At 42.8% G+C, this 13,179-nt stretch overlaps 1 protein-coding gene across 1 annotated transcript; it reads left to right on the top strand.

The window, feature by feature from the left end:
* The first annotated feature begins 2,012 nt into the window (after positions 1-2,012).
* On the top strand, positions 2,013-12,572 carry NIT2 (nitrilase family member 2). Its single transcript, XM_056483814.1, has 10 exons — positions 2,013-2,113; positions 4,018-4,136; positions 6,502-6,622; positions 6,742-6,830; positions 7,920-8,013; positions 8,960-9,034; positions 9,475-9,553; positions 10,195-10,293; positions 11,347-11,402; positions 11,818-12,572. Exons 1-10 carry the CDS (start codon positions 2,086-2,088, stop codon positions 11,904-11,906), a joined length of 849 nt encoding a protein of 282 aa, XP_056339789.1. The 5' UTR covers positions 2,013-2,085; the 3' UTR covers positions 11,907-12,572.
* Positions 12,573-13,179: the final 607 nt, after the last annotated feature.

Below are 13,179 nucleotides of genomic sequence, written 5' to 3'. Positions count from 1 at the left end.
TACCTGTGATTGTATCTGTTCCTTCCAACTACATGTCAGCTGTAGTTTCAAAACTCCAGGTACTGTCAAATAAGCTTTTTCAATATAGGTGTAGTCTACTGAATGTGTGAAAAGTTTCCCTTTAGGGAAGGAAAGGGTGGTACTATGTAACTTGTTCTACTGGATATGTACTTTGTGCTTTCAGATACTTTTGTTTGGACACTTGAAAAATATGTTTTACCTCTCTGACCCTGGGACCCTGGATTTTTGGCTTGTGCTTTGCACCTTGAAGGGATGATACTATTTAATTTTTTTATTCTTATTTGGGAAGAAATTGGGAGACAGCTGTTCGTTGTACCTGGAGCCCTGCAAAGTGTGATGTATGGGGAAAAAAATTTAAAATATCATGTATGCTCTTCCTACCACTATGGACATGTATGAAAAGCAGGAAGGCCTGTCAAGAGCTGCTACACTCTTTTCTGCCATCCTTTGGCTTGGTTAAATTGGGTTGAGGGGTTCCCTTTACTGCTCCAAGGGACTGTTCTCTGGTTAAAGGAAGGTAATTGTTGCATGCAGTAGTGGTTGTGTATTTTACAGTGGTTGTGCACTTCCCATCCTTTATTTCCCTGTGTTTTTCCTGAAAGGGAAGGTGTGTAAGAGATTGGTCACCCTGGATTACCCATTTTATCTTTGCCCATTCTCCCATTATGTGCTTTTAGCTTACAGATATAATCTTGTGTGAGAAATACTGTTAATCAACAGAAATATACAATTCTACAAACATGCTTCTAAAAAGCCCAAGGCTGGAAAATACGTGAGACAGCAATGTTTTGTGCTGAGTAAAGGTGAGTACTTGGTGTTTAAAGCCAAGGAAGAGCAGCATGTTAATTAGTGTGTTGGTTTCACAGAACTGGCAGTGTTGGACAGAACCTCTGCAACTCATTTAGTCAAAGTTCCCTGCCAAGGCAGGGTCACCTTGAGCAGGTGACACAGAAACTTGTCCAAATGGGTTTGGAGTATCTCCAGGAGGAGAGGCTTTGCTGGGCCTGTTCAGTGCTCTGCCACCCTCAATGTAAGGAAGTTCCTCCTCATATTGAGGTGAAACTTTGTGGTTTAGTTTATGGCCATTGCTCCTTGTCACTGAAATGAGTCTGGCACCACATTCTTGACAAATGCCTTTGAGATGTTTATATGCACTTATGAGATCCCCTATCAGTCTTCCCTTCTCTGGACTAAACAGGCCCAGCTCCCACAGTCTCTCCTCGTAAGAGATAATCCAGACCCCAAATCATCTTTGTAGCCTCCACTGCACCCTCTCCAGTAGCTCCTAGTCTTTCTAGTACTGAGGAGCCCAGAACTGGACACTGCTCCGCATCTGGAGCACTGTGGTGTGTTCGTACCTTGAGAGACGCTGTTCTTATAAAGAAAGACAGGGATGTCCCAGGTGAATGAGTTACCTGTAAACTGGTACAGGACCCTGGGGATGAGCGCTAAACGGACCTAAGGCAACCAGGGTTGTTGCGCAGGACAGGGCAAAGAGGCTCTCGGCGCAGCCGGAGCTGTGGGGGCCGCGCTGTTGCGGCCAGCGCTGAACGAGCCCGGGGGAGCTCTGCCCGCTCTCTGCCCCCCGCGCAGGCCAGGCAGGGAGGGGGTGCCTCAGCCCTGCCCTTCGCCGCCCAGAATGCGGGTCCCGGCACCAGCCGGGCCGGGTGAGGGCGGCTTGAGGGCGGTTCTGAGCAGTCCCGCGGGCCCCGGCACCAGCCGGACCGGGTGAGGGCGGTCTGAGGGCGGTTCTGAACAGCCCCGCGGGTCCCGGTACCAGCCGGGCTGGGTGAGGGCGGTCTGAGGGCGGTTCTGAGCAGCCCCGCGGGTCCCGGCACCAGCCGGGCTGGGTAAGGGCGGTCTGAGGGCGGTTCTGAACAGCCCCGCCGGTCCCGGTACCAGCCGGGCTGGGTGAGGGCGGTCTGAGGGCGGTTCTGAGCAGCCCCGCGGGTCCCGGCACCAGCCGGGCTGGGTGAGGGCGGTCTGAGGGCGGTTCTGAGCAGCCCCGGCCCGGGGCCGGCGCTGCGAGTCCCGGCAGCCCCCGCGGCCCGGGCGGTGCCGGGAATGCGGGCGGCCGGCGCGGCCATGGCGTGTGAGTGGGAGCCTCTCCCGTCCCTCTCCTCCCGCGGTCCCGCCGGCAGAGGCTCCGCGGGGCGCTCGCCCGGGTTCCCCGCGCCTCCCTAGGGTCTCCGGGCCCGGCAAGGCCGAGCCAGGATCGGCCCTGGGCGCTTGCACAGCTTGTGGAGCAGTGCAGGGGAGAGGGAGCTGCCCTGGCGCTCCGCTGGGCGCAGACCGGGATACAGCGCTCGCCCTGCAGGGGTCAGCTCCTCAAGAAATGCCAGCAAACCGGGCGTGCTTTGCGTCCGCTGTTTTAAAACAAAAAAACAGGCGTGTTTTGTATTGCAGTGATACAAATGTGAACCATTGTTTTACTCCGATGCGCTTTTAGCTGGTTGAGGCCTACATTGCTTTAGGCTTATCCTGAGAATTGCTTTTAAATAAGTTTTTGAGGCAGCTGGTCAAGGCTGGGAGCAGAGGTCTCTTTCTACAGCACTGCTGCACATTTCTGTACATTTCTGTTGCTTCCATATCTGAATGTTTGTAAACGAAACTGGCACAAGTACATGTGTTTTGTTGTGGCTGAGCTTCAGTTTTGCACCTTATCAAACTCCAAAACTGAGGCATATTATATTATATTTATTTATGGGAAAATAATATTAATTACTTTAATTATATTTGCTGGTGTTTTAAACATTATGGGTTTTTTTCCTAGTGCCTTTTCTTTTTTTTTTTTACTTTTATGCTGAAATGTAAATCTTTAAGTGGCCAACTTGCCTGAACTAAAACACATTCCACAAATAGTGGGAAATTTTTGGAAGATTCCCTAGTATGATTATCTCGGTGAATTTGGAACCTATGGTTACATCTGTTCAGAATACCAGATAAACTCTGTTTGCTCAATAAAGCCAACAGAAAAAGTCTCTCACATGAAGAATGGCAAAAGGAGCAGTTAATAATTTGCCTAACCTCTAGAAATCAGCTGCTTAGCTACTGAAGTGAGAATTAACCAGGAAAAAAGATTTATCTTGACTGCTTCTGATGCATTCTCATCTTCACTTGAATCAGCTTTTCCAGTTTCCCTGACTACCGGGACTGTGTTGCTTTCAGCTTTGTCTTTTTCTTTTTTGTGATCTTTGACTATATGATGGGGAAGTTTTCCAGACAGGAGAGGTGCTATGTAACTGGGATACATTTTTTAAATTAAGCCGGAGAGGGTTGGTTGGTTGGTTGGTTGGTTGGTTGGTTTGTGTTTCTTTTAAAGGAAACAGTTCTACATGATCAGGGTGTGTTTCCCTGCAACCTGGAGTACTTAGAGATAAAGAGTAAGAAGTCCAAGAAGTGTGCAAAAAACGTGGAGAGCCTGCAAATGTATTTCCTACTTAGTGGGACTAGAAGCTGTTGATTACACTTGCAACTTGGCCAGAAACCAGTTTGCTAAGAAATTATCAGGAAAGATGTTAACCTTTCTTGGTTTTTATAGCCATTTCCCAGATTAGGTGTGAATTGCGGGATAAAAGCAAACAATTCCTTTATTTGGTGCTTTTGGGATTATCCAGTCCTTTGGTGTGCTGGTGACAAGGAGATGCACTCCCACAGTGCACAGCAGCCTGGGAAAGAGGGGCTGTGCTCTCCCTTCCTGTAGCATGGCTCCTTCTCCTAGAACACGGACTGGGTGTTGCTGGCACATGAACTCTGTGATCTTTGCAGGGTGGTGGCCGTGCATGGCTCCCATTGGCAATCCTGGGCTTCAGGGCTCTCCCTGTCTTAAGACTCCCTGTTTCCAGAGTCACATGCTGCAGAATAAGTTGGTAGTGGTTTGTGCATATTTTTATATATTAACAAATTTGTTTTCTTCAATGCCAGTTACTGAATTCAAATTTGGAAGAGTTTCCTGGGGGAATTCTGATGAATAATTTTTTTCTTTTCTGCCATCAGCCTTCCGCCTCGCTCTTATTCAGCTTCATGTATCTGCTGTTAAATCAGATAATCTCCAGCGAGCCTGTGGACTGGTGAGAGAAGCATCTGCTAAAGGAGCAAAACTTGTGGCTCTACCTGTGAGTAAAGATCATGGCCTACTTAGCCCTTATGCTTCAAACCCTTCAAAACCTCTTTCTACTGTTATTAATGAAATATATATTCCTCTTCCTCCCTGGATAGCTTAGATGCTGTATGAAGCTTCAAAACAAAACTAAAAACTAAAAAATCCCTGGGGTTGTATCTGGCAGCACAGTAAGAGGTGGGAGATGTAAAAGGAAACAAAAAACAGGTTGATCCTTTTTGTAGTATAAGATTCTGGTAAAGTTTTTGCTTGTTTAAGTCCTAGGCAATGCCATCATTGATATATTCTGAATTCAGGTAAGTGACACTGTAGTTTGCATCTTTGCTGAAGAAGTGTAGGAAAAGGCAGTTTTCAGCTAAAGTATGTTGACATGGAGGTAAAAGATGGTACATAGTAACTTCCTTTGCTGCAAGCATTCCAGATATATGAGAAACAAAATAGACTTAAAACATATTTCCAGTAGGTCATTTATGGCTAAATTATGATTAAGACACATTTTTCTTGTGACTTCCATGTGTGGAAACATAAATAGCCACTTAAAATGATCAGTCACTTCTGACTTACTTTTTGAACTTCAGCCACAGTTACCTTGCTGAATTTTCACCCAGTGGCTGTGCTGGCAACAAGGTGGGCTTCCCAGTGCAGCATTGAGTGTTTCTCCTCTCTTCATAGGGGTATTTGTGTTTCTCCTGCACCCTGCAACAACTGACACACAGGTGCAAAGTTCGTCTCTGGGTGAACTTTGGGTCTCAGTTTTACATACAGAATGTTTTCTCTCCTGCTGTCATGGGGGAAGCATTGAGCAACCTTCCCAACTCCTCTGTACTAACATGGTTCTAGTGTTGCAAATGTAACCATTCAGTGTTCTGCCTGAGCCTCCTGTATAGAGATTACCCATTATTTACTGTTTTCATCACATGTACAAACATTGAATTTTCCAGACTTATTTAGCTGGGATACTCACTTGGCCAACAATGACTTATGCTTTTAGAATATAAGTTGTCAAACATGGGCAAGGCATTTCACAGACTTTTGGGGATACATTTTGTGTTGGCACTAGGGCATGGGCATGAAATATTGTCATCCCTCTGCTTTGTTTCTTTGAGGGTTTGTTGTTTTAGTAACTTTATATAAAGAAAAGTAACTCACACTGATGTATGAAGATGGAGGCAGCTGGCTTTGCTTTCACTTCTAAGAAGTTCAGCACAGATTTCAAGAGCCTGGGAAGCTCATTTTGACAGCCTGCAGAGACTTCCCTTCCTGCTTCTTCCACCTACAGATTGTTCTGTGGGTTAGCTGGTACCTGCTGGCCTAGTGCCTGTATAGGGGAAAAAAACTTTTCCAGCTTGGGTTAATTTATTCCAGTTCAGTAGAACCTGCCTCAGTTTTTAAGAAGTTTGGTTGAGCAGATAGAGCAGGAATGTTTATTGTTCTGCTCACAGCTTGATTTTTTTTTCTTGTTTTTCTTTTTGGGGTTGGGGTATGTTTGTCGCTTCTGATGAGCAAAGGGAGCAATGGAGGTGTTGGGGCTGGGAGTTCCTTTCTCACAGAAGAGAAGTTGCTGCCATAGTTTGATAGCCTATCTGTGGCCTCCAGCTGTACTCCTTCAGGGGACAAAAAAGTGTTGGTTGGAGTGTCTCACATCCTCACAGAGCTGGCAAGTGTAATGCAGAGGGAAAGTTCCTCATGTCTTGGGCATCTCAAACCCCACGAGCCCACCTATCTTAGGCATCTACACTACTGTGTTAATCTGACTGTGTAAAGATTACATGCCTGGTTCTGAGGGATGGCAGATCTTTAACTCGGGCCTAAGGTGGAGGACACTGCTCAGTTGTGAGGAAATAGTGTTCAAAGTATTGTTTTAGCAAAACAATAAGTAATTTTGAGAAATGCATGCCTTTGCAAATGTCCTTTTAAAAATTAAGAATTCTTGGACTGTGGATGAGCATGAGCATTTCACAGTTTTGAGAGGATCTGTTGAGCTTTTAACTTGTCAAATGAGGTGTGGACCTTAGCTCCTCATTCTGATGTGAGCATCCCTTGTGTTCTTGCTAAGCCCAGAGCAGTGAATGTGGTAGCCTTACAGCTTGCATGATAGTCTTAGCTCATGTTCTGTTTGGCATGCACTCCACAAACACACCTGTTGTATTTTCAACAATTGTTCAAGTCTTTCTGGCCTTCCTTGGCTTTTCTGGTTTGTTTAATGAGCTTCTATGAACTAAACTCCGTATCCAAAGGTTGTTTGAGAACGTGATTAGAGAGGAGTTTGAAAAGTTAGGTACATCTCATTGTAGTGGTGTTACTGGATTTTAGCTTCTCTCTCTCTTTTTTTTTTTTTTTTTTTTTTCATCTAATTCTAGGAATGCTTTAATTCTCCTTATGGAACCCAATACTTTAAGGAGTATGCAGAGAAGATACCTGGGGAATCAACACAAAAGCTGTCAGAAGTTGCAAAGGAGTGCAGCATATATCTTATTGGAGGTAGTTTACTCTTAGTGACCATCTCACTGGGGAAAAATGGCCAATGTCTATTACTGGCATTGGATCAAAATTACATAAATAATACAGTGAGGGATATCTCTGTTCTCACCTTTACAAAGGATCCATTCCAGAAGAGGATGGTGGAAAGCTTTATAATACATGTACTGTCTTTGGGCCTGATGGTGCACTGCTGGCAAAGCATAGGAAGGTAAGATAGCAGAATATTGTTATTAAAACTTTTCTCAACAGTGTTGCACAAACTATTTCATCTGTACTTAGAAGTGATGTAAAATTAGTAGAATCTTGCAATAATAAAAAGATGTGTACCATCACCCATGAAATTTCATGTAGCTTTTGTTTGGGGCATGTAAACACCACTTCAAAAGGTGGTCATAAATTTGTTCTGGATACGGATGACAAAATACTAGAAGGTGTAATTTTCTTTCCCCTTATGCTGGGAAAACCATGATAAAGAGTAAAATCTGATCTAACTCAGGTATCTCTGTACTATGGCCTGAGTCTAAAACACAGTGCCACTTGAGTGGGATCAGTATTTCCCCTCAGCCTCCTGATGGATTTAGTCCTTCTGTTATAATAAATACTGTTCTTTATTTTCATGGGACTGTGCACACAGGGATCGCTCCATGTGTGAGCAACAACTTATTTCTTTCAAGGATAAGCAAAAAGATAATGCAGGGTTACTTGGAACAAATAAGGTGGTGCAGATATTAATTTATTCTGTTTGCTGATTCTCCATTAGCATCACTTACTAGATCACCTTGTGCAGTTCTGTGTTGCCTTCCAGCACAGCACAGCAGTCTACAAGCCCAGGAGTAGAATGAGTTCAGGCTTGTGCTAAGTATGAATGAATAATAAGATAAAACCGGCGCTGTTGTTAGGAAGCTCCAGTCAGGAACAACACTTTCCATTGCAAGAGAGGAATAAAGGCTGTTGCAGGCCCTCAGAGGCATCTGCAGAGCTGAAGTCATGGGAACTTTATGTCTCGGTGAAGGTATTTTCTTGAGAAGTTTTACAGGAATGAGACTCAAATGTTAGATCATTGGGTCAAGACATCTAGCTGTTCTGCATGTATTTGCAACTTTAGATATATATATATTTCTGTAAAGAATAAATATTTTAAATCATTTTTGGGGGATCTAACTATCTTAAGCAATGTGTACTTTGGATCTTGACAAAGGAGAAGTCTAGATAACAGTAGAAAACACATGCCTAAAGAGGCTCAAATACCAAGCTAAGAAATCATTAGTAATTGTTATTAATCATAGTATAATTGCAGGTCCATTTGTTTGACATTAATGTTCCTGGGAAGATACAGTTCAAAGAGTCTGAAACACTGAGTCCAGGGAATAGTTTCTCCATGTTTGACACACGTGAGTATAAGATAAGCCCTCTCTTTAAGAAGCTCTACTACAGTAACACTACAGTCACTCTGGAGTTCTCTTCCCTCTCCTCTTTCCCAGCAGTGGATTTTTAGACTGTCAGATTGGGCATTTGATAACCATGGAAAATATAGTTTAAGTTTGCTTCAACTGTTTGGGTCACTTCTGAAACTTTTAAAAAGGCAATGTGGTTGCAAAAGGACAGAGGAGTAAAAAGAGTTGAAACATATGTCACCCCACTTCCCTTAAATAATGGTCCCATTGATTTGTTAGAGAGAAGTGACTGTATTTTTATAGCAGTTACAGCTTGAAAATGGTTCTTACAAAACATGGCCTAGAAAAGAAAGTATGTAACAGCTACACTGGTAGCTGGTTGCTTCATGTGAGGATCATATAATAATGGAGATCGTTAACTAAATCAGCCTTCTTGAATGAACCACACCAGATAAAAAAGCAAAACAGCTACTCCTCCCCATCCCATATTACTAAAAAACTGACACAGTCTGTTTGCTGAGTTCTCCAAAGAGTCTTGTCTGCCACAGTCACTTTCTCTTCCTTTCAATGTGCATGCTCTAAGAAAGTACACAACTGTATTTTTACTCCATGAAAAGCAGGAAGTGTTTTCTTTTATTGAAAAGAAAATAATTGAAAAAATGTAGCTAAATGAGAGAGGAATATGTTACACAAAGACATAATTTTGTGGAAATGGCTGTTCTTAAAGGGTAGATAAGACTGCTTGTCACAGTCTTTCTGTGGTCATGAAGCATGCATATCCCCCACTTACAGCCAGTGCTTGTTGGACACACATTTAAATACAGCTCCTCCTGTTGCTGTGAGCCATGAAAAATAACAGTTGGCAGGATGGCTACAGGGAGTCTTGTGATTGTTTTGTGTACTTGTGCTAGTGATATGACTGTCCCTTGTGTTTTGAGAACAGCATACTGCAAAGTGGGCTTGGGCATCTGCTATGATATGAGATTTGCTGAGATGGCTCAAATCTACGGCCAGAAAGGTGAGGCTGGGTCACCTAAGGGAGCATGGGCAGCCCTAAGGCCAGGCCTAGCAGGGCTGTTGCTGGGTGGGATGTGCTGGGTGATCCCTGTGATTAGGCATTCCTTGATCCACGTGATCAGGCATTCTTATCCCTAACCAGTAACACAAAATGCATCCTGTGGCCAAGACTCTTACTCAAATGAGTGACTTCTGTCAGGGAGTAAAGTAACCACCACTTACTGATCCACATGTGGTGGTGCAGTGATGGAGTTGGATTTATCCCCACAACAGCTCTTGGCTGATGTAACCTGTTACACATGGACAGGCTCTGGTTCCATTTTGGGCAGAGGCTGGGAAGTATAGAAGGAAATCTCCCTTTGGGTTTCAGTGTGAAGGGCCACTCTAGGTAACCCATCTTCCCCTTAATGATGCTTGGGTTCTAATTGTCTCTTAACAAAGGTTGCCAGCTGCTGATATATCCGGGGGCTTTTAACATGACAACAGGACCAGCTCATTGGGAACTCTTACAAAGGGGACGGTAAGATCACAGTAAAAACTTATCTTCCTTTTCTAGAGAAGCTGGTGCATGGAACTGAATTTCCATGTGTTCCAAATGACACTTGTGCATCAGAAGTGGTGCTGTAAGGCCACTCTGCCATTGGAGCTGTAACATCCCTCAAGCCTTGCATAGAACACCAAAATTATTTTACTGTAAGGAGAAAAGCAGGAAATTTCTCAACCTTTACTCCTGTTTGCGTGTCCCTGTTATGCCTTTCAACAACCCTTTCCCATGGCTTTATTAGCACCTTTCACAGACAAATTCTAGAGAGAACAGCCAGTAACCATTTGGGAAGTGCTCTAATTACAGGTAGAAATAGACTCTGAGATTCCTGAATGCAGTATTATTTATTAATTTGGTCAGCCTCAATCAATTTTGCTACATACTGAATGAATCTGTGATGGTGTTCAATGCACTGACTCTGGAGCCAAGTGCTAGAGACTTCTCTTTCCAGGCTCTTTTTTCTCTGACCTTTGTATCATTCACAGTTTGGGCTAGTCATTTAGAGGATATATAGCTTGTCCTTCAGAGTGGATTCTTTCTCTTCTGCTTAATTAAATGGTATTATAAAAAACAACTCTTCTCATTTTTTCTCTCCCTTCGTTTTTCTTTGAATACAGAGCTGTTGATAATCAACTCTATGTAGCTACTGTATCTCCTGCTAGAGATGAAAAAGCATCCTATGTTGCCTGGGGACACAGTACTGTAGTAAATCCATGGTGAGTTCAGTTTTATTAAAATTTATTAAATTTCAGTTTTATTAAAATTAAAAACAACGCCTTTTTTGGTTAAAATAATACTTTAGTTGGCAGTCACACTTCAGTCTCACTTTTCCATCTATTGTTAGAAGTGCAGATTCTTGGTAAAGAAAGACTTGAGCCTACATTCTCAAGATCATAATTTAAAACAGCCAAACTAAAAAAACAAGAAATAAACTAGAACTAGTTTGAGTATGTATTCATACATAGTAGTAAAGATGCTACTTAGCACTAGGATTTAGCAACTGCTGACCTTCTCAGTCCATTATATGCTATGCACATAGTAATTCTTTGTGTAGAAGCAGACCATCTTAAACAGCTTACACAGAACTATCTCATTTCCTCAAAGAACAATGCTTCTTTGAAATAAGAAAGAACAAGAAGAATGTCTTCAGCTAGAGAAGAGAGATTCTGACTTGAGCAGAAGTCACACAGGTGCACAGGAGGTAAAAGTGACCAAATCTTCAGGCAGTTGTTTTTTTTCAGATAAATCTACTGAGATAGTTTGCTTCCAATTGTTTGCACAGTAAGAAGAACTTTGTCTAGGTCTTGAGCTTTTAACTTTTCGTGATGAAAGCAGTGACAGAACACTTGGGGGAGACATGATAATGTTCAGTAGTTCATGCAGAGGATAAGTACACTACTGAAAGTGAATAGGATCTTCAAAGGAGGAACTGTTCATCTTTGCCAGTGTGGTTGTTCCTTTCCCTTTGAGTTATCTTGCATATTCACAGGCAGTGGTTCTCTGAGTCGCTTTTACCACAGTTCTTGATCTTAGAAAGACACTTATGTTGAGCATGTATATATCACATATAAAAAGTGCCATATATAAAGCCTGGAAGCCATTTCTATCATGCCAGAGTTATGGATGATGATGTTATTTTTAGGACAACCCGGTCGTTACAGCTGTAGGCATCAAGGGTAGGAACTCCTTTTTGTACAAACAGCAGCAACTGGACTGATGCCTTGAGACCAGTGTGTTAATCCTGTGAACAAATGTGCTTAATTTTTCAGGGGTGAAGTCATAGCCAAAGCTGGGGCTGAGGAAACAGTTGTATACACAGATATAGGTAAGGGGGAAATTGTTTTGGTTTTTTCCCTGTATTTTTTCCTTGAGTACAGGTCATGATGCTAAGGAGAGACAGTTCTTGAAGTCTGTGGCCTTACACATGCAACTACAAATGATGCAGGATTCCTCTGCCTTGTCCACCTTTGCTAGGTTAAAGAAAGAACCAGCAGCACTTGGCTGTACTGTTCTGTGTACAGTTCTCTGTAGCTGTACCCCCCTAGTTCACTTCCTTAGGAAGAAGGTGCTACCTTAGGATAGAGAAAGCTGAGGCTTCCTTCAGCCCTGGCTGCCCACTTGCAGTGCCCTACCACCCCATTCTCCATCAAAGGTGCTATTTTCCCTGTCTTACCTCAGAGCAAGCCAGGAGCTTTCTTTTTTAGCTGCTGTTCTCTTAACTCTTTTCTTCTCCCCTGCAGATCTAAAGAAACTTGCAGAAATACGTCAGCAAATTCCTATTTTAAGTCAGAAGCGTTGTGATCTCTATGGTGTAGAGATGAAAAAGTGAAGCTGAGTGAAGAGGGAAGGTTCAGCTCACAGTGGCTGTTGCCTTCATCTTTGGAAAGATTTCCTTAGTAGTTGCTCCATAATTTACTGCCAACTGTGCCAGTTAAGAAACCACCACATAACAAAAACTTGGTGCGATTCTAATATGATTGAAATATAACTTTTGTATCTCCTCTTATACTTAAGTATTTCATAGTATTTTACAGCTAGGATAAAGATGGAGATGAAATCAGTTCAACACAGCAGTGATTTACATTGATTTTTTTATGCATCATAATGTTTTAGTTACTTTCTGAGGGCTTTTTTGTAGAGCATAGAAATGGAAATGTTGTCCTCTGAAACTCCCTTTCAAATCAGCTTTGGTATTATGAATTTTTCAGTGAATCACCAGAAAAATCTAGAAGCATGCTTCTTCTCATTATGTCCTTATTAGAGGTACATGTCTTAACCAAGGTCCTTGAATGCCCTACTTCTAACTTGAGAAGCTTAAAATTTAACACACTGGGCAAAACAGGCCAAATTCTGCTCTGCACTACTTGGGAAACCAGAAGCTGCCAGACAGAGCTGCTCCTATAGAAGAATCTGTAACAGCTTTTTGTTCATGTGTTTTGTCTGGACCTGTGTATTAAATTCTCCTTATGGCAAATGCTGTTAATTGCTGAAGTGACATGGATTACTGTGTTGTTACAATCATTCACATGTTGCTACACCATACTGCTTCCTTAATAGAATGTCTGAGTGGGTTTTCACTCTGCTGCCTGGAAAAGGCTGAGGGGAGTCAGGCTGGAAAACCTGTTGGACTAAGGCCTTCTGCCCAGTCTCCCAGAAGACTGCTCAATGTTTGAATGCATTATTGCTGCCATGGGCAGCTCCCATCCACTGCAGAGAAAACACTCCTTACTGTGCTGCTTTTGCTGGAGACAAACTGTGAAAGATGGCTTTAAAATACTGAAAGCATGTTGTACTCTTGGTTTTCGGTTTTTTTGAAGGAAGATATCTTTTAATGTAAGAAGAATTTACAAATTGTGCTTTTTATTCCTTGGGATGAAGAAAAGAAGGAACTTACCAGCCTTCACTGATAAGCTTTTAGTTTCCCAGCAGCATAAAACAGCCATAAGGCTATAAGAGATTGCAAAATACAAAATGGGAGGGGGAAGATTTTGTCTTGCTCTAGCTAACCACATTTCCCCCAAAACCATCTTACCTTTTATTCATGTTCAGCAATCCTCCTCTTCCCAATTTTTTGTTTGGTAGGGTTTTTTGGGGTTGTTGTT

The sequence above is a fragment of the Oenanthe melanoleuca genome, chromosome 1 (assembly GCF_029582105.1).
Source record: "Oenanthe melanoleuca isolate GR-GAL-2019-014 chromosome 1, OMel1.0, whole genome shotgun sequence".
Lineage (NCBI taxonomy): Eukaryota > Metazoa > Chordata > Aves > Passeriformes > Muscicapidae > Oenanthe > Oenanthe melanoleuca.
This window is presented reverse-complemented; position numbering and strand designations above follow the sequence as displayed.

Coding starts and splice junctions, on each gene's coding strand:
- NIT2 (XM_056483814.1), top strand. CDS start 2,086: ATGCGGGCGGCCGGCGCGGCCATGGCGT. Junction 4,137..6,501: donor CAAAACTTGTGGCTCTACCT/GTGAGTAAAGAT, acceptor ATCTAATTCTAG/GAATGCTTTAATTCTCCTTA. Junction 6,623..6,741: donor CAGCATATATCTTATTGGAG/GTAGTTTACTCT, acceptor ACCTTTACAAAG/GATCCATTCCAGAAGAGGAT.